Source organism: Bos indicus x Bos taurus, chromosome 24 (assembly GCF_003369695.1).
Source record: "Bos indicus x Bos taurus breed Angus x Brahman F1 hybrid chromosome 24, Bos_hybrid_MaternalHap_v2.0, whole genome shotgun sequence".
Lineage (NCBI taxonomy): Eukaryota > Metazoa > Chordata > Mammalia > Artiodactyla > Bovidae > Bos > Bos indicus x Bos taurus.
In genome coordinates this window covers 45,846,722-45,868,228 of record NC_040099.1, presented here as the reverse complement: position 1 = coordinate 45,868,228, position 21,507 = coordinate 45,846,722, and the positions used below count along the sequence as shown (strand labels likewise).

Genomic DNA, 21,507 nt, shown 5'->3' with positions numbered 1-21,507 from the left:
ATTCTGCAGAGTTGTCTTTTCATTGGCTTCATATTTTCAAACTTTAAAATCTTTATGATGTGCAGTTTGTCTGCTTTTTTCTGGTGTTGTGTGCTTTTGGTGTCATGTCTAACAAGGCTTTGCATAATCCAGGGTCATTAAGGTTTACTCCTATTTTTTTTTTTTTTTTAAAGTTTAAAAGTTTTAGCTCTTATATTAGGTCTATGATCCTTGTTGATAATTTCTGTATATGATATAAGGTAAGGGTCTAATTTGATTCTTTGGATATCTGGTTGTTAGCACTATTTGTCGAAGGCTGTCCTTTCTTGGCATCCTCGATGAAAATCAGTTGACTTTAAATGTATCAGTAAGAGTTTATTTCTGGATTTTCAGTTCTAATTCATTGATCTATTTGTCTATCCATGTGTTAGAACCCCACTGTCTTTATTACTGTAGTTTTATAGTAGATTTCGAAATTGCGAAGTATGAGATTTCCAACTTCATTCTTTTTCAAGATTGTTTTGTCCATTCTGGGTTCTTTGTATCTCCTTAAAAGGTTAAGGATCATCTTGTCATTCTCTGCAAAAATGGCAGCTGGGATTTTGATAGAGGTTGTGTTGAATTTGTATATCAATTTTAGGAGTATCGCCATATTAACAGTATTGTGATCTGATCCATGAATATAACCCTTTCAGATTTTGTTCTGTAATTTTCAGAAGATAAATTTTACACTTCTTTTGTTAAACTTACCTCTAAGTATTTTGTTCTTTGTTATAAATTAAATTGTTTTCTTAATTTCATGTCATTATTGTTCAACTCACTAAAGTATAGCCTCTATCTTGATGAGTACACCAGTATTTCTCCACTGTGGTAACCATTGGCCTCCCCTCCTAGTCTTCTCTTTCTGACTTCTCAATCTGACAAACCTGTTTTTTATAGCTAGTGTGCTAAATATCATTGCAGTGTAATTGGATCCACTTTTTCATTTTCTTATAAATAATCCCACAATGCTTTCCTGCTATTCATGACTTGAGGCATTTTGACACGGTGCTTTGCATGCACTGTGTGGCTGTTTTCTGAATCTGATACGTGCGGTTCACAGTGTGGATTAGAGCCGTTGTGGAGGGACACATTGCTTCTTGGATCACTGCTATTTGTAAACATTTAGTAGTTCATTACCAGCAAGCTGAGCTCAAATTGCCTTTCGCAAACATTTGTCTTTTCTTCTTAATATTAGGTGCATGTGACTGTTTTACTTTTTTGGTTATTGTCAACTTTTATTTATTTTTTTTGCCGGACATTTGCAGGATAGCATAATCCATTATCAGTTATTACTGTGTAACTATCATTTTGCCTTTCTTAAAATTTCATAGGGAAAGGGAAGTATTTGAGTGATTCAGTCCTTTTTTAGTTTCTTTGTAACAGTTTTATTTAAATAAATAATAAATTTCTCCATATTTCTTCTTTTTTTATCTAGCCTTGTTTCCTGTGTATCTAGTTAGTGTGTTAATACCAGAGATACTTCAGTTTGAAAAACCATAATCTATTTTATCTTATTTTTTAAATGGTTAAGATTTTTTGATTTGGGTATTTTTTCAAGTTAATTTTGGATTTAATGAAAAGTTACAAATATAATACAGAGTTCCATACTGAACTTTCATCCAGAATCTTCTTTTATTTTATGTAACTGTAAATTCTATGCTCCAGGACACTTATTGCAGCCAAGAAATTAACATTGGTACAATGCTATTAACTAAAATACAGAACTTTTTTGGATTTCAACAGTTTTCTTGCTAATGTCCTTTTTCTGTTCCAGTATCCAGTCCAGGATCCTCCATTGCATTCAGTTATTATGTCTCCATAGTTTTCTCCAGTCTTTTGATAGTTCCTTAGTCTTGTCTTGTCTTTGATGATCATAACACTTAAGTTATTTTGTAGACGTTCCCTTAATTGGGGTTTTTGTCTGACGTTTTCTCATGCTTAGATTGAGGTTATACGTGGGTACAGAAGAGTCGATCAGCCTTCTCAGATCATAATATGGGAAGGTATTACTCATTATAATAACCCTGATCACTTGGTTAAAGTGTGGTCTGCCTGGATTCTCCACTGAAGCCTACTGTTTTTCCCTTTGTAATGACTAAATATTTAGGGGATACTTTGAGACTGTGTTCTGTTTCTGCTTAAATGTTTACTCCCATTCATTAGCAGATCTTGCCTCTTGCCTATGGCAGTTATTATCATGGTGTTTTAATTGTGATTTTCTGTTTTTCTCATTCCATCTACATTTATTAATTGAAATTCTTCTGTGAGGAAGAATGCTACCACTTTTCCATTAAGAAAAAAATATATGTATAAGCTTATGAATATATATTTTATTCTGAGGGTTATAATCCAGTATTATAGCTATTTATTTCATTGCTCAAGTTGCCCTGACATTTTCTGCCTAAATTTTGAATAAATATGTTTGTTAAGATGACAACCTATTGAAGCCTAAGATACTTGGAGACTGTTGTCTTTTATTTAACCACTAGAGAAGGCAGAGGCACCCCACTCCAGTACTCTTGCCTGGAAAATCCCATGGACAGGGGCGCCTGGTGGGCAGCAGTCCATGGGGTCACTAAGAGTCAGACACGACTGAGCAACTTCACTTTGACTTTTCACTTTCATGCATTGGAGAAGGAAATGGCAACCCACTCCAGTGTTCTTGCCTGGAGAATCCCAGGGACGGAGGAGCCTGGTGGGCTGCCGTCTATGGGGTCGCACAGAGTCGGACACGACTGAAGCGACTTAGCAGCAGCAGAATGGAGAACAGCCTAATTAAGACTTTTCCTCCAATCTTAATCCATAATTTGTTGCTTATTTCATGTCTTCCTGTTGGGATTAGACTAGTGAATCTCCCAAATTTAACATTCTCAAAATTGAATAATACAAAATATGAAGCACATTGCTTAGGAAGTGAGTTTAGATTTTTAAATACAATTTAAACATTCCTCATGTTGAAAGCATGTTATTGCTGTATTATAAATTATTTCACGTTATTCATCTTATTTTTAGGAAAAGAAGAAATATGAAACCCTTCAGAGGGAAGAGTCTGATGAAATCTCCCTTGCACAAACCTCCAGAGAGCTGGGAATCCTTACTCCGGCTTGTGAATTCAAAGGAGATTCTCCAAAGGAGTTAATCGATTCCCAGCTCCAGAATGATGCTAGTGGACAAAATGAGAGTGAAATGTTTGATGTACCACTCACCTCCTTAACTCTAAGCAATGAAGAGACTCTCACATGTAATACAGAGAGTTTGAACATGGGACAGGAGATCAGAGCCTGTGCTGGGGACGATGCAGTCGAGCTGAAGGTTGATCCTGAAGGCAGTGTTCGAACCACAGTAGAAACCCCCAAGAACTTTACTGAAATGGAGAAAGATACGTTGCTACAATGTAGAACTTCAGAAAGCATACAGCAATCTAATGTTTCTTATATTCAGCAGGAAGTGGAAAATTTGCAGGTCAGAGAAACTCAGAATAGGAAAGAAGACAAAGAAGCCTTGGGTCTTTCTTCAGAGGTGCTACAGAATGTTGGCTTGCAGAGTTCTTGTGAAGCCAAAGACATTTTTCAGCCACCTAGAGTGAAAAAACTGTATCCCCAGTTGCCAACTGAAATTGCTGGGGATGTACCAGCTTTGGTGGCAGTGAAATCCTTGCTTCGTAATGAGCGACTCTACCCGGAGCTCCCATCTCAACCAGAAGTAGTACCATTTACTAAAGAACAGCTAAAGATCTTTGAGCCCGGTTCATGGCTGGAAAATGTCGAGTCATATTTAGAAGAATTTGACAGCATGGCTCATCAGGACAGGCATGAATTTTATGAGTTACTTTTGAACTACTCACGCTGTAGGAAGCAGCTGCTGCTGGCTGAAGCTGAGCTCCTTGCTCTGACATCTGATTGCCAAAATGCTAAAAGTCGACTGTGGCACTTCAAGGAGGAACAGTTGTCTGTCCAGGTGTGTTGACTGGTGTTCTGTAAAGTTTACAAGAACCGGGGTATTTGCAGTGGAACTCCTTTTCCTGTGATGTGATCAAGGTCTGGAATCTGCTCCTTGTACTCACACTGACCTTGTACTCGCTCTTGACAGATTTGGTGGTGAAGGGAAGCTGGAGGAGATATCAGGGAGAAACGTGTGATTTCCCACATCCCTAATCTTCATTCCTTAGGAGACTTGTGTATCTCTTTGTAGGTATGAAGGAGCCCGTGGAGAGGGAGACTTTTGAAAATACTGAGAAAGGGGTTAAAATAAAGAACACAGCTGTAGGGTTAACATTGGAAAGGAGAGAGGTTCCTTTCTTTTGAGCAGAATCACAAAGAATGATGAGGGAACATTCAGAGATGTTTTGAGGTCTCTTGAGTTGAGGGGCTATCACCTTGACCTCACTGTTTATAAAGTAGAAGGTAAGATTTTCTGTTTTCTTGCATCTTTCCCCTACCTACTTCATCTTAGGGTTTCTCTTCTCTGAACTTGTGACGCCTTTGTGATTGGCATTATACTCCTTGGCACCTGGTTATGTATTAGTTTTATAGTTTTCTATGTGGTAGTATTGTTCCCTCACTGTGATTTTTAAGCCCTTTGAAGATGTACTGAAGCCTGTGTGTCATATACAGATTGCCTGGTTACATCAAGAGCAAAGGTAACTGGCTTCATATCTTACATCTTACCCTTTTGTCCACTGCTAGGGTATCTGTGCAGATCAAGTGAAAGTTTCAGGCCATCATCGCTACCAGAGAGTGGAGATGAATGAAAATGCACTGGCTGAGCTAAAGAAACTGTTTGATGCCAAATCCGAGCACCTCCACCAGACCCTGGCTCTGCATTCTTACACTTCTGTGCTCTCACGGTTGCAAGTGGAGTCTTACATCTACTCGTTACTCAATAGTTCGGCTGTTCTGAGATCTTTAGCAATTTATCAGGAAGGCCAAGGTGTGTAAGTAATGAAAGCCTCACTCTTCCTTTTTTTTTTTTTTTTTTTAAGCCTCACTCTTGTGGTCTAAAATGAAAAGAGAATTGAGGGATACAGTCTGGTTGAATTGATTGTGCGCTGATTGATATTTGTAAGGAACCACCGTTTGTGCTTGCTGTCTTACTTGGCGTCTCCCAGTACAGGTTAGGGTTGACCCCTACCTTAATAACATTTCTTGAAAGCAGTGCCAGGTCTCCCTTCCCTGTGGACTGTCTTTCTCGGCTCCTCTAGGAAGCCATAAGTTTGCTTTTTATCATTAATGTCTCTTCCTGTCCTAATTTATGTGCTTGTTACCAATTCAAGTCCAAGTACGGTTTCTGATTCTAAAACCTAGAGCTCTTTTTCATTCTCTGTCTGTTGCACTTTATTTTTGCTTGTCCATTTTGTTCGATTGTTTAATTTTCATCAGAACGTTTATAATGTTTTGTATTTTTAGTCTTATTTTGGATTTTAAGAGATTAGCCTTTATTATATAATGTGTAAAGTGTTAATTATGCAATTTTTATTTCTTGGAGAGATATTTGAATCATTTAGATAAGAAATCCTTCCCCTTGTGGTTTTCATAACTAATCAAAGAGCTGGGGATGGCAGAGATCTGCTGATGTTTAAATAAAAAATGAATTTTGATGAAGTTAATTTTTTCTTGCTCTGAACTACTTCACAAAGTTAAATACTTTGTTTTCAGTTTCTATAGTGGAAATTCATATTTTGATGTAGCTTTCCTCCTTGGATGTTCATCTGAAGTAAATATTTTGAATAGTTTATTCTCGTTGTTGTTTTTTAAGAAGAGACACTAAAACTTCTCCCCGATACCATTTGCAAGGGATTCATTCAATCCTCTCTTTAACTTACAGCTTCTAAACAGGCGGAGAGCGTTCCCTCTGACCTGTGTCAGCTGAAGGAGTGCATCAGTGTCTTGTTCACGTTCACCAGGAGAGTTCACGAAGATGCTCAGTTCCATGACGATGTCCTTCTCTGGCTGCAGAAATTGGTGAGGAAATAGGCATGGTAGTCTTTCTATTATTTCCCTGATAATTTAAGAATTATCTCTTATGTCCTCATAGTTTTTTCTTCAACAGCTTATTCAGCTAATTCGTTTAATGTGTTAGTGACATTTTTTTTTGCTCATGACACACAGAAATAAATTATCCTAGTGCCTTATTAAGCACATAGTGCTTTTCTCTCTGATAAACTTTATGTTCAGTGATCTCTGGTCTTCAGTTTTGGAAGAAATGGAAATGTGGGAAGTATGCTAAATTTAAGTGTCTTCAGAATATAGGTTTGTTGTTCATATCACTTTTGTTTAATCATATGTTAATGCTATACTTAAATTTTTTTTTTTTTAAGGGAAAAGAATCAGGTTTTGGGAAATTTAGGAAAGATACTAGGTGTCTTATGGGATGAGGGGTTGTTTCTTGGTTATGTTTCTCAATGGGGCTCCCTTGGATGTTTCTTTTTTAGGTTCATGCTACAGTTCTTAGATGTGGACTTAGGTTCCAAGCATACTTACTTGGATTTGAGAACCTTGCAGACTGGAACTAGATTAAACTACTTGACTTATATCTATTCGTATATGGCCAGGAACATTAATGTTTTGTAATTTGCCAGATACTAAAAATTGGGTTTGCAGAGAAACTGCTTATGATATTTTTAGCATAGTACTCATAGATTCTTAGTCCTCTGTACCTCCGTGTAGAAACTCAGCCAGTCAATGGTATATCTTATGTCTGGTTACTCTTTTGAAAGATCACATGTATTTAAGTATCAGATAGATGATTGCACTAGGCCCCTAGAAGTAGTTGTCTTAATAAACAGTAAAACTCTACGTCCTTTGCTGTTCAGGTATCAGTGTTACAAAGAGCGGGCTGTCCTGGAGATCACCTCTTCCTTCTAAACCATATTCTTCGATGCCCAGCTGGTGTTAGTAAATGGGCTGTTCCTTTCATCCAGGTATGATGAATGACTTTCTAATTTTGAGGAGAATGGGGGAGATTTTGTTAAACATTGTTCCTGAGGAAGTTGCTTTCAGAAATAAGCCTACTTAAAATATATTGATATTTAAGATAAAATTATTAGGATATATCCAGCCTGTATAGGAGTTATTATGCTGCACCTTCTTGGCCACTGAAAATTGATGAAGTTAAGGTAAAGATGCAGAAGTTTCGTTGTAGTGTGGCATGGTGGTTTCAGTGGTGTTTAATCCTGTAAGGTTTCTGTGCAGGAAGGCTTGCTAGGACTTACTTCTGCAATATTCAACTTTGAATATTCAATAAATTCAATATTCCTTAATTAATCCATCCTACACTGTAGTTGGTGCAGATAAAAAAGAAACCACCAGCATCTCAGAGTTCTTTAATACTAGCAGAGATCTCACATCTGCATGATCACTTTAGGCATCGATGTATGGTTTACGGGTTCCTCCTCTCTGCTGCTTGCCTTAGGGTTGTGTTGTTACTCATCGCAGCCCCTTCAGATGGGCGGGTAGGAGCCAAACGTGTGCCAGGTTCCTTCTGCATTTTATCTTTTCTCTAGTATTTCTGGTGGCAAGAAATTTGAATCGTTTTAGGTAGAAGGAAGTTTTTTAAAAAAAATCTCATCTTTGGATTAAAATAGCAGTATAATCCTCTTTCCCATATTATTTCAGATAATTGATGTAAGTGACTGAGCTGCCTCTGTTCTCTGAGTGCATCGAGCCCAGTCAGTACTGCCAGGTAACTCTGAGGTGTTCTCATTCTTGTGGATGAGGAGCCAGTTTCACCTCTATTTTCTTAACAGCTCCCTTGTCAGAATGCTGGTGAATTCAGACTATGGCTACTTGGGTTGTTGGTTTTCTGCAGTATGCCTTTTCCTTTTCTGATTTCAGATCAAAGTGTTGAATAACCCATCAGGAGTCTTTCATTTTATGCAGTCCCTTGCCCTGCTGATGTCTCCTGTCAAGTAAGTGTGGAAGAGCTTCGTAAAGTAGAAATTAAAATGTTCTGTCAAACAATTGGCTTCCTAAACTGCCCAGATCCAAGCAATTGCTAAGGGAAGAGTCAGCATTCCAGAATTTAACAATTCAGCTTTTCTTGGGGTTTAATACCCTTTGTCCCAAAGTGACCCTCTTAACTGCTTTTTTTTTTTTAATTGATTAACTTTTTTGGGTGCCTCCTTTTAATGGTCTGCCATTCCGGCCATATATGTCATTGTGGTGCTGTGGGGAGAAAAAAAGTTTCTTCCCTTCAAAGGAGAGATTTAGTGGCAAAGGTAAAAAAGCACAGTCAGAGATTCAAGTGCCAAATTGTATGGAACTATGATCGATGCTTCCCAGGTGGCGCAAGTGGTAAAGAACTCACCTGCCAATGCAGGAGATGCAAGAGACACAAGTTTGATCCCTGGCTTGGGAAGATCCCCTGGAGAAGGAGATAGCAACCCACTCTGGTATTCTTGCCTTGAGGATCCTATAGACAGAGGAGCCTGGTGGGCTACAGTCCATGGGGTCACAAAGAGTCGGACATGACTCAGCTGCACACACACACAATTGATGCAGTAGAAATGAGTAAAGAGTAGAGTGGAGTAGTCAGAGGGTTCCAGGTGAATGAGCTGGATTTGAAGACTGGAACTGATTTCGGCGGGAGAGGAGTAGGGAAGGCACTGCAGGGGGAGAAGGGAGCAGTGGCCCAGAGTGCAGGGAAGCGTAGCTGTGCAGGAGGCACATTGGAGGCCAGCTGGGCTGCAGTGAAGGGGTGTGTGGGAGATGGTAATAAAGATGAGCAGCTAGAGGGGAGTCGGATTATAGAAGACCTAGAAATTAAGAGAGTTTTGAGATGGTCTGGCTTTTGAAGCAATTGAGGGTTTTTGAACATGGGTAAAAGTCGTATTTACAGAAGATTAGGGTGGACTGGAGGTAGAAGATGCACTTCTGCTTCACTGAGTCATGGTTGCAGAGGTCTGGCTCTCCTGGCTCTGGAGCCAAGTCCAGCATCTAGAGGGCACATCCTTACATGGGGAGAATGCAGGCTATGTCCAGGTGACCTGGAACTGTGTTACTACCACGGGCTCTTGATCCAGGAAAGCCTGTCTTCCTGAACCTGAATTGAGGTGATAGCAGTGGGAAGGAGAAGGTGGGAAACTGAAGGTCATCTTCCCAGGAAAGAATTAAGAAGCTGATTAAATAAGGAGAATGTGGGAAAGGGGTGGCTCAGACCTACCTCTGTAGACTGTGATTCTGACTGACTGAGAGGCTGTTGGCAGCCCTCAGACACTGAAAAGAAAAAGGAGAGCTGTCAGGGAAGGAGGAAGATTTGAGGTCGTTGGGGTTTACGGGAGGACACGTCTGAGTGACAGGTACCAGTGGACACGTGGAGCTCTACGGCTGGAGCCCTTCGGGTTGGAAGCTGGAAGTCACGGGGGAGAGCTCCTGGTGGAAGGACGGAATGGATGAATTCTCAGGGTCAGGTCAGAGAGGAGGAACAGAGAGCTGAGAACCGCGTGGTGGTTTCAGAGAAGGAACTTGTGTGGTTACACCGACTTGTTAGGTCCAGCCAGCACCATGTGAAAGCCTGGCCGGCAGGAATTCCCCTAGATTCCTCTCTGTCACCGCCTGGATACAGGGACTGTTCCTACACATGTGTTTAGATGTGCTTTTCCCGCAGCCAGCTTTTGCATTACCTGCAGATTATCCTTTATTCAGTTAAGCATGTTTCCTGAACACTTTGTGGGCCAGTTAGAACTCAGGTACCACGCAGTCCTGGGTGTGCAGAGGCCTCACTGGAGGCGGGCGCTGTGCTGGCATAGCCGCTTCTCTTTACTGACCCAGGAGGGCCGTAGTCTCTACATCACTGATAGTGAAGCTTTGGTCTCCTTGTGTTTTAGCCAGTTATTATTTCTTGTTTTCTGATTCAAACCACTTGGAGATTGCGTTGATGCCAACTCTTCTTCAAGGTGAGTGGACAATCCAGAATGCACGCGGTGGGCTCTCTGTGTTTATGTTTATGTGACTGGAGCGGTTTCCTTTGTCCTTTAGAAACCGAGCTGAGTTCCTGTGCCACATGAAGCCCAGTGAACGGAATCCATCCTCCTCGGGGCCTGCGTCCGGGACGTGGACTCTAGTAGACGAGGGGGGAGAAGAGGTAACTCGTCATATCTGCAGCATTTTGATGAATTATTTATGAGCTCTCTCATGTGCCAACTATCATTTTAAGCGCCTCTTTTGTATTAGCCCATTTAATTCTCCCAACAGCCCCATGAGGCAAGTACTGTTTTCATCCCATATTAGAGATGAGGAAACAGGTACAGGATGAGGGTGAGGGAATTTGTCCCAAATCACAAGTCTTGAGCCTTTGTGCTGAGCTGGTGTCTGCTGCCTCCCTTCTCCAGACCATCACTGCATAGCTGGGAGAGTTTGGACCTGGAAGTGTTCACATACTGCATACTCTTTCTATTAGGGTTTTCTTTTATGTAGCATCCATTTTCTGGGCTTGGGATCTCACCTACAGATACTCTGAGCCTTTCTAATAAAGAGCTGGATCATACCAAGGTGGGCTTCCCTTATGGCTCAGCTGGTAAAGAATCCGCCTGCAATGCGGGAGACCTGGGTTCACTCTCTGGGTTGGGAAGATCCTTTGGAGAAGGGAAAGGCTACCCACTCCAGTATTCTGGCCTGGAGAATTCCATGGACTGTGTAGTCATGGGGTCCCAAAGAGTTGGACACCACTGAGCAACTTTCACTTTCACTTCTTACCAAGGTTCTGCCTTAACACTTATAAACTTTCTTACCTAGATCTTCTCATTTGAAAGAAGATAATTTCCTATTTTTAGTGAGAATTTAATGATCAAAATCCAGTTTCTCAGATAACATTCATTGATTTTTCTTTCTACTATTATACATGGCTAGTGTACTGGTAAACATTTTTTTTTCCCTTGCAGCTAGTTATCTGCCTGCCCTAGTGTGTCTTTATGGTCCAAATCCAGATTTGACATGCTTGTCCAGGATTGGCCAGGAACTAAATTTACTAAAACACCTTCTCTTTAAAAGGAGTTGAGAATTTTCAGTGGACACTCCTTAGAATGACACGTGGCAGCTGTGGGATCATGTCTGTATATTTACCCAGCTGTTCATTCAGAAGCAGGAGTGCCTTCACACTCAATGTGCTCTTCCTGGAACTTGTGGGAGGTGGGAGATGGTGGCAAATGATGTGGACGTGCAGAGACCGAACAGTCCTTCTGGAAAGAGCTTCTCAGGTGCAAATTGGTCTTCTAAAGATTGTGATGGAGCAGGGTTCCTTCTCTTCCCCACCCTCCACCCCGCAAGACTGGTCTCTCCTGAGAGAGGAGTCTTTTTTTTCCTGTTGGTTTCCTGCATTTAATCCCAAAGATGGGTAATGGTTAAAGACTCTGGAATGGTGCCTTAGCTCTCACTGGATGTTGAGTGGATTCAGGAACCTAGGGTGGGAACGCCGGCAGTGCTGTTGACTCAGAAAAGGCCGAGAGTGGAAGGCATTGTGCATCGCCCGCATTGGTGATTTCCTGACACTGGGTGTGTGTCAGGACCACCTGGGCAGCCTTGCCCCCATCCACACCCAGCTATCCAAATGTTTAGAGCCTCCGTGGTGATTCCGACGTACAGCCAGAGCGGGGAACTACTGCTCTGGGTGGAATTTCTGAGGCGCTTATTTGCTAACTGTTTAGGATGTGTAAGAGGGTAGAACTGAGTGGCTTTAGGAAATTATGAATAAATTGCATTAGACCCTTGTTGAAATTGAGGTGATAATTCTTCAGAATCTCTGGGTCTTTTTACAGTATTCCATTTTTTTTAAGTAAAAAAAATAAAAATTACTTACTTATTTTTGGCTGTGTGGGGTCTCTGTTGCGGCACACAGGCTTTCTCAGTTACAGCACAGGGGGGCTGCTCTTCATTGCAGTGGCTTCCCTTGTTGCAGAGCACAGGCTGTAGGGCACTTGGGCTTCAGGAGCACATAGGCTCAGTAGTTGGGGCAAGCAGGCTTTAGAGCTTGGGCTCACTACTGTGGAGCATAGGCTTAGTTGCCCTGTGGCACATGGAATCTTCCTGGACCAGAGATTGAACCTGTGTCCCCTGCATTGGCAGGCAGATTCTTAACCACTGGACCATCAGGGAAGCCCCAGTATTCCCTTTTGAATGTAGCATATCTTAGGTCACAAATCAATTTGGTTTCTAAGGAGACTTTAGTGCTGTGTATCAAACAAAAAAGGCTTCCCTGGTGGCTCAGTGAAGAATCCACCTACAGTGCAGGAGACATGGGTTTGATCCCTGGGTTGGGAAGATCCCCTGGAAAAGGAAATGGCAACCCACTCCAGTATTCTTGCCTGGGAAATCCCATGAACAGAGGAGACTGGCGGGCTACAGTCCTTGGGGTCTCTAAAAGAGTCATACTTGACTTAGCAATTAAACAACAACAGTTGAATAAAACCCCCCAACTATTTCCTGTATGTGAGCTCTGTGTATGACTACTGTTACTTTTATCCTGTTTTCAATGGTTCTGATTGATGACAGAACTTCAGATATCCATAGCAAATGCTAATTGCTTCTTAATAAGTCAGTTGACTATTGCAGTAAACTTTAATTTGGGGGAAAGAAGAGGCTTATAGGTAAAATAACTTGGACTTGAGTGCATGGCTCTTTAATTGATACTGTCAAAGCACTGAGATTTACGGTAAGATCCCTATTCTAGAGGAATTCATCTTCTTTGGGATAGAAATCTAATGAGAGCAGTTTCAGCCACTGAAGAATGGATATGACTTGGTACACCTAAAATTGTACGTGCAGTGTTAGGGGATTTATAGGTCATTTAGCAGAACTGATAGTGTAAATCTCTGTCCTGGAGAAGTCCATGAGGACTCATGAGAATACAGCTTGTGTACCCCTGAGACCTGTGACAATGCAGCTCCTGTAACTCTGTACCATGGTGTCATCTCGTCAAATCAACTGTTAAGACTGCATCTTTTTCCTTAGGATGAAGACCCTGAGACCAGTTGGATTCTCCTTAATGAAGATGACTTGGTTATTCTTCTGTCACAGTTCCCATTTCATGAACTGTTTCAACATCTTCTTGGGTTTAAAGCAAAAGGTAGACTAATTTCTTTTGTCTTATATAAAATGTGGCAGTGGCAAGCTCAAACACAGGAACTTAGCATCAGGTCTTACATCTTGAGTGGGCTCCTGATTTTGGGTTCCCCTATGCCTGGCTGTACTATGCAGAGATGATTGTGTCTCTGTGGTGAGGCTTCTTTCCCCTCTCTTGTGATTGTAGTTTCCTCTGTGGTGCTTAAATACAAAAGGTCGACTAGCTCGCACATCTCCCAGCTTTAATGAATGGTTTTGGTTTTGTACTTCATCTCAAGTTTCCCATTTCACAGGGTATAGGAGCCAGAGCATAGGATTCTCCATCTTGACTTTGTTTCTTCCTTAATATGTTGACATCCGTATCTTTCAGTGTTTTTCCATTGTAATTACAATTTTTTTCCTTTTCTTTGATGAACTTTTAGGTGATTATTTACCCGAAACAACGAGACCTCAAGAGATGATGAAAATTTTTGCCTTTGCTAACTCCTTAGTGGAACTTCTGGCAGTGGGGCTAGAAACCTTCAATAGAGCACGCTATAGGCAGTTTGTCAAGCGAATTGGTTATATGATCAGGTAATACTGCTCTTGGTATATCTATTAGCCCCAGTTAGTCACAGACAATGTATAATCGTGATGGTGGGCATTTTATTGGTACAGTTCATGTCTTATTTCTCATAAAAGTAAGAATTATTTCCTTCACCATCTACTAGATGGGAATTTTAAATAAATACTTCCAGTCAGAATATTTGGTTAATTATCTCAAATTTAACTGGTTTGCTAGACAATTGTTCTTGCAGTCAGGATCTTCAGAGCAGTTGGGTTGACCTTGGCCAGAGAGAAGGAGTCAAAGAAAATACAGGGTCTTTCCCCTCCTTTATTCTCTTCTCTTCTCCTTCCTAACTTTTGCCTAGAAATTGTCATGTAGCTGTGGAACATTGGCAGTAGCTCTCTTGCACTATTATTTCCCTGTTTTCTCTCTTACTTGCTCTTATTCTGATTTCTATAAAACACCAGAAAATTGCAGACTTCATCAATGGCTCCTGTATTTGAATTGGGAAAGCATTATCATTCATTTGTGTGGAAGATAGGTTTTTTTAAATTATCAAATAAGAGTAAATTCTGAGAAATGTACTGCTTTTCATTGAATTAACTTACATCCAAGAGGATTCTGTATCATCAATCTTTTGATTTTTATGGTGTGTATAAAACTTAGTTATTTCATCCAACCTCCCTTACCTTGAAAGAAAACTTACAAAAACTACAAAACTTCCCCTCCTTCTGTACTTTTGTTTGTAAAGCATAGTTGATTTTAATTATTTCAGATATATATCCATCACATTCATAAAGCCAGGTAATGATATAGGATGCCTGGAGTTGTTGAACTCTCCGCACTCAGGCTTTTCCTCCCAACACTATCCAAACAGCTCTGAAGAATGAAAGTTGCTAATGAACTTTGTGCTACTGACTAATCCAGGAGCCACCTCTGAGTCTTCATCTTGCTTCATCTCTCACACAGTTCATACAGCAGCCTTCATCACAGATGGTCACTTTTCCTTAAAGCATTTTCTTTGTTTGATTTGCAGGATACCACGTACTCCTGTTCCTTTCACTGGCTGTTCATTTTCTGCCTCCTTGGTTGTTTCAGTCTCACCTAGACTTATTAATGTTGGAATGCCTCAGGGCTTCATCCCTGGACCCCTTTCTCCAAACTTACTTCTTGGGATTTCACCCATTCCCATGTCTTTGAGTATCATCTAAACATGGTTAAAGTTCTGTGTTCTATTTCCATTTCGTACCTTTCTTCTAAGCTTATACTGAATATATCCAGCACTTGGGTGACTTATGACCATTACAATTGAATATTCCCCAAATGGGCTCAATCTCCCCACCTCTCAAACTGCTGCTCTCTCAGTCTTCTCAGTGTCAGTAAGTGCCAGTTTTTCCGGCCAGAGCACTAGTGTCATCGTTGACTTTTCTTTTTTTACAGCACATCCAATCTAATGGTCAGTTCTGTCATCTTTTCTTTCAATACGCCATCTTTCAGCAAACCTAAGATACATTTTGTGTACCACTAAGAAAGAAAAATGGAGAAGGCAATGGCCACCCACTTCAGTATCCTTGCCTGGAAAATCCCATGGATGGAGGAGCCTGGTGGGCTGCAGTCCACGGGGTCGCAGAGTCGGACACTACTGAGCGACTTCACTTTCATTTTTCCCTTTCATGCATTGGAGAAGGAAATGGCAACCCACTCCAGTGTTCTTGCCTGGAGAATCCCAGGGACGGGGGAGCCTGGTGGGCTGCCGTCTACCAGAGGCCACCCAGAGTCAGACACGACTGAAGTAACTCAGCAGCAAGAAAGAAAAAAATGCCACCAGATTATGATGTTATCAGTCTTGATGCACATTCTCGCTGCAGAGATTAAACTGTGAAGGGCATGCATCCTTTGGATTAGTAAAACATGCTGCTTCCAGAACCCAGCCTCTGCTCACTGTGTTCACTGCTGCTACCACAGTTCATTTTTAGTCATGTCTCACCGATTATCACAGTAGCCACCTGACTTGTCTTGCCGCTTTTGCCCTCCCTCCTCTGCACCGCCAGCTTATTCTTACAACAGCTACCAGTGTTTCTTGTAAATCGTGAGTCAGCTCATATCACTCCTCTGCTCAGACCCAGCTGCTCCCAGTCTCATTCAGAGTAAAAGCCAGTATGCACAGTGGCCTACAGGACTCTTCATGGCTGGTTTCTTGTCTCTCTGATTTCCTCTCCAGACATTCTCTCTCTCGTTTACTTTACTTTAGCACACTGGCTGCCTTGCTGTTCCTCCAACACAATGAACACGCCTCAGAGCCGTCACACTGGTTGCTTCTTCAGCCTGGGTGCTCTTCCTTTAGAGAGCCCGAGACTGCATCCAGTCTTTACTCACGGGTCCCTCTTCAGTGAGGCCCCTCCTCACCAACATGCCCGAAAACCTTTATTTTTCGCTCCTACTGATTTTTCTCAGTGTCGTTTATAACCATGTGACAGACTGTGCATTTTGTTTTGTTTATTGTCTGTGTGCCCTCCACTCAATGTCAGCTCCACGAGGGGAAGGTTTTTTCCCTCCATTGCATCCCTTTAGCACCTAGAAGGTAGTACACAACAAAGAAGTGCTGACTGAGGTAATGTTTCAAATGTAAAGTTGCCGGTGTTGAGTGCGTTCACAGAGAAGGCCGCGCTGTCTTTCTTCATGCTCAGGATGACCCTTGGTTATGTGAGCGACCACTGGGCCCAGTATGTGAGCCACAACCAAGGCTCGGGATTGGCCCTGCAGCCCTACTCCATGGAGAAACTACAGGTTGAATTCGATGAGCTCTTTTTGAGAGCTGTTCTACATGTCCTGAAAGCCAAAAGGTAAGATGTATGATGATAACTGTCGAGAAATAGCTCCTTGGCTAGCGAGGAAGACTGGCGTGAAAGTCATTGACTGAAGTAGGGCTCTTATAATAACATCAGCGTATTTCATCTGTTTTTTACCTTGGGTTGATGTTTGGGATTTAGTTTCCTTGTCTGTAGTATTGCCTGAAATGATCTTGACTTTCAGGTTTCCTTCAGTCTTAAAAATAAGCTGATTCTGCTACCTCAGTTTTGCCACTCTGAACTTCTGGGGTAACTTTGAGCAGGGGATGAATTGTATTTCATACCCTGCTCTAGTGTCCCCAGTGGGGCAGAGTAGGCACTCAGAACGTTGTTCAAGTTGTCCGACTGTATGGGATTTAAAGTCTAGGACTGTCTTGGATCTGGGGTCCTCCTCCACCACCTTGACTGCATTCTCATCTCGCCATTGTTGCTGCTGCTTACAGCCTAGGATACATTTTTTGGCAGAGGTGGGGACATGACCACTCATCTGCACTGTCTTCCCTGAGTTTTTGCCGAAGTGTGGGAGTGGGTTCTGCTTCAGCAGTCTGCCCGCCCACCCCCCCACCCCCCAGCTCCACTCATGAACTGCTGGATCCCTTTCTGAGCTGTTGCCATTCTTGACATGGCCTCACAGTCTCGCCCGTCATTTATGTGTGCTGTGTGGTGGCTTTGAGTCCGGGTCTGCCAAGACTGTTACCTTGGGCGAATCACTTAATGTTTTGGTCTCACTTTGTGCATTAATTAAGTGGAGATGACGATGATGATACAACTTGTTCCATTGACCTCATGGATATGTTATGAGGATGAAATGCAATAATATGTGGAAAGTAATATTTTTAAACCATAGAAGACTTTTCAGATGTAAGTGGTGGCTGTTTTTGTGTGGTTTCAAATGAAGAACAGGATAACCACTCAGTTAGAGAAAGATTAGTATTCTTCGACTAAGTCTTAAAACTACTGTTAGGTACTTAGAAGGAGTGGGTCTAAGATAAAGAGAACTTGGGCTTAGAAATTCAGTTCGATTATTCTTGTCCATACTTGGTGGTCTCCTGAGGTGTACCAGGTCCCTGCTAGGGCTTCAGTGCAGTAGCAGCTGCTCACTGAGGCCGGCCTCCTGGTGCTCGGGAAAAGTCTTCTGTGTCTGATCTCCTGTCACCTGGTCTTGTGTTTGTTTAGCTGAGAGGCAAAGCTTTTCTAGAAGAAAAACTGTAGTTCCTTAACGAGGTCTTATGCACTGAGCTGTGAACCCTCCTGTAATATTGTTTATGTAATTCACACAGGTAATTGCTTTAAATTTGAAAATGCTGAGAGCTGTTGTTCTTGAATATAATTTATTTCAGAACACATTATATGAGAATCAGGTATTTAAAGCTGTGAAATTTAAATTTATTTGACACTCCTTTGGAAATTTCTGACGGTAGCTAGTCCCTCGACCTAAAAAAAAAACAAAACCCAAACTGAAAGATAGACTACAAAAACCTAAACCAGACTTACTTCATGTCTGCTGCTAAGTCGCTTCAGTTGTGTCTGACTCTGTGCAACCCCATAGACGGCAGCCCACCAGGCTCCCCCGTCCCTGGGATTCTCCAGGCAAGAACACTGGAGTGGGTTGCCATTTCCTTCTCCAATGCATGAAAGTGAAAAGTGAAAGTGAAGTCACTCAGTCGTGTCCGACTCTTAGCGACCCCATGGACTGCAGCCCACCAGGCTCCTCCGTCTGTGGGATTTTCCAGGCAAGAGTACTGGAGTGGGGTGCCACTACCTTCTCCAACTTCATGTCTGCTCTATAAGAATTTTGTAGCTGGAAATATTTATTGTCTATGACATTACTTTTAAGGCCTCATTGTTGGGCGATCCTTTATATAAGAACATCCAGTCCAATGTGAGGTGTTGGGATAAATATTTAATAAGACAGAAGCCTGACCCACTTGAACTTAGAAAAGTCTAGCTTTTGCTTTTCAGAGTCGAGGTCAGTTGTGGTTTGGACTGCTAGTGGCCTGCTGGGCCACAGACATGGGTTAAGCATACACTATTTAATTTCTGTTTTTCTTAATAAACATTATTTATAATTGATTGAATTAGAGTTTTGCCCCAAAGCAACAGTTTTGAGTGCCTCCCCATTTTTCCTTTTTAGATTTTTTGAGATAAAATTCATGTAACAAAATATTTATAAGCATTTATTGAGTATAGTTTTTGAGGTACTAGTTTAAGTAGACTTGGTTTCTGCTGTCACATTGCTGTGTGCTGGTATGTGCACCTAAATTGCACGTTTATATCTCTCACTGTGTAGTTTAAGGACCAGCTGAGTCTCGAATCATCTGGGGTGACTGTAAAAAAGAGGTGCAAATTCTTGGGCCCCAGCTGTGACCTGCAGACACAGAATCTCTTAGGTGGACCTTGGGAGTCTGCCTTTTCCACAAAGTCTCAGGTGGTTTTTCTGCCTGCAGTGCTGTGAGAAACACTGATGGTGGGTATGATCATGCCATAGTCAGGTGTGGTTAGAATTTCATAGTGGTGCTGAGGAGAGGGCATTAGGAAAGGCCTCACAAACGGAGGGATGGCGCTTTGTAGTTGGGGAGTTCTCTCTGGGCTTGTCCAGGAATTTGTTGATGTTTACTTGCTAAGTTGTGTCCGACTCTGTTGTGACTCCATGGACCGTAGCTCGCCAGGCCCCTCTGACCATGGGATTTTCCAGATAAGAATACTGGAGTGGGTTGCCGTTTCCTTCTCCAGGGGCATCTTCCTGATCAGGGACTGAACCCGGGTCTCCTGTGCGTCTTCTGCACTGCAGGTAGATTCTTTACTGCTGAGCCACCAGGAAAGCCCCTTGTCCAAAAATGGTCTGATAATAATACAGAGAGGGCTCTGGTTGGGAATACGGGTCTGAGCTATTTTTGGAAGGCTTTGAATTTGGAACTGTGAACTTCCTTCTGTTTTGAGGAAGGAGTTAGGGAGGGCTTTGGTCCCTCCCCCGCCTCTGCCAACTGTGCAGGTCTGGGTGTGCCCATATGTACCTTGGTGCGTGCTCAGACACACACACCCAATCTCAGCAGTCTTTCTGTTGCCAGGTCTTAAAAGGATCTTTGGTTTAAAACCCAGCTCTGCCTCTAATTAGTCTTTGTGTTCTGGTACCCTGATATGTAAATTGGGGATAATATCAGTAATAGTGCTCGCCTTGGTTTTCGTGAGGAGGAACGTGCTGATAAATAGATGATGTGGTGATGAGAACTGTGCGGGGCACAGAGTAGGTGCTTTGTGTGTCGTTAAACATTCTCAAGGTGTTTATGACTGAAGCATGCTAGAAGAATTGCTGTAGTATGATTTAAAAATTTAAGAATTATTTTTGCCTCCTTTCTCAATATGGTGAAGTTGACTGATACATGAAATTATTCCTGCTCTTCTTAATACATGCAGACTTGGCATTTGGCTGTTTATGTCAGAAATGCCCTTCGGGACACTGTCTGTCCAGATGCTCTGGAAGCTCTTCTACCTCATGCATCGGGTGGAAAGCGGGAATCTGGACAGGCTCAGTACTGCCCTCCTGCCTGCCGAGTGCAAGAAACACCTCCAAGGTACAGCCGTGCCAGCATCCGTCTCTCTGTCTCATGCGCCTCTTCTCTTCATGGCTTTATTCTTTCTCCTTTTAGAAGGAGTAAGAGATGTTTTACTCTGTGTACTAGTGTAATCATTTTGAAATTTAAGAGACTGCTTTGTTGTTTTGACTTATTAGAATGATGATTCTAATTTTCATTATTCTTCAAATGCTCTGAAGAGTAAATTCTATAATGAACCCAATTTGGGGATAGGAAATGAAAATTGAGTTGTTAATACCCTATGGATATTTTGATAGTCCTGGAAATTTGATGAACTATGTTTGATTTCTCAAATGTGTAAACATATAAAAGGAATTATTGGCTTGTTGCTTTCTTGCTGTGAAAAGTTCCACAGGGAGTATATTTTTTAAAGAGTATTTTCTTCCCTCTATAGTTTTGCCTTTGAAGCCTTTAGTTTTCTGTCAAATGTGGCCATTCTGTTTATCAAGACTGCCCTCTAGTGACAAAATGTAATATTGCTTACAGAGCATTCTCGGAGGAATAGGCAAAAGTTTAGATATTGTTAATCCTATTCATCAGTATTTCAGTCATGATTATAGCTAATTTCTTGTCCCAAATTTTTGTTTATAAGCAAATGTCTTTTGCGTGAAATGCCGTGTTGGTACTGAGTAGTTTCCTAGTCTTACCGGTTTTTGTTAATGGAGTTGTCCTTCATTTGGCTGATAATTACCAGGTAGCTTCAGGTGTATTGCTGAGGATGTCTTGCTCAGTGACAGTAGCAGGGCTTTGCAGTTGATAAAGCTCTTGACCAGTCACATAGCATCTGATCTTAAATAAGCTTTAGAGACAGATTAGGAAACTGAGACTTCTTAAATGTTGCCTAAGCCAACATTATATTTAAAGTTGGAATTTCAGCTGGTCCAGCCTTCTTCCTAATGCCTGTAGAAATCCATTTGAGAACAAAGATGTTTTCTATCTTTAAATATTTCTTAATATCCTTTAGTTTTATATCTTATCTATCTCTGAAAGAGTAACTAAAGTGACATATGTTTATTCTCTCCCCACTTTAATATTCTCGGACTTGCAGACCCTGAACATTTTGTGAACTTTGAGAAGTGTCTTTCTTCCATGAATAGCTCGGAAGAGATTTGCCTTCTAACTACTTTTGCTCAGATGGCTCAGGCCAGAAGAACCAATGTGGATGAAGACTTCATAAAAATTATTGTTCTGGAGATATATGAGGTTAGAATATTAAGTTTTAGAAATGAGCTAAAAACATTTTCTTTTGGTTTGCCCATCCATTGATTCTTCTGGGATCGCTTTAAAAAAATGTGACAGCCTCATTTTGTCTGCACTTGTGGAATGAGATGATCTGTAAGTAGTACTGAAAACATGAATCATACCCACCCCGTTTCTCCATGCTGTCTCTTTTCATTTGATGTCTGAGTTTTGGTAAAGAATAGACAGTCTGGCACAGCCTGACA

The 21,507-nt window shown here is 41.6% G+C and overlaps 1 protein-coding gene across 2 annotated transcripts in view; it reads left to right on the top strand.

The window, feature by feature from the left end:
* EPG5 (ectopic P-granules autophagy protein 5 homolog) overlaps window positions 1-21,507 on the top strand; it is a 131,990-nt gene that overhangs the window by 9,329 nt on the left and 101,154 nt on the right. For both annotated transcript variants that reach the window (XM_027526312.1, XM_027526311.1), the window contains exons 2-12: window positions 3,034-3,978; window positions 4,707-4,950; window positions 5,845-5,981; window positions 6,833-6,940; window positions 7,854-7,927; window positions 9,996-10,101; window positions 12,963-13,077; window positions 13,496-13,646; window positions 16,308-16,463; window positions 19,884-20,041; window positions 21,111-21,265. In XM_027526312.1, the coding sequence (XP_027382113.1) occupies window positions 3,034-3,978; window positions 4,707-4,950; window positions 5,845-5,981; window positions 6,833-6,940; window positions 7,854-7,927; window positions 9,996-10,101; window positions 12,963-13,077; window positions 13,496-13,646; window positions 16,308-16,463; window positions 19,884-20,041; window positions 21,111-21,265 (2,349 nt within the window). The remainder of the gene's footprint in view (window positions 1-3,033; window positions 3,979-4,706; window positions 4,951-5,844; window positions 5,982-6,832; window positions 6,941-7,853; window positions 7,928-9,995; window positions 10,102-12,962; window positions 13,078-13,495; window positions 13,647-16,307; window positions 16,464-19,883; window positions 20,042-21,110; window positions 21,266-21,507) is intronic.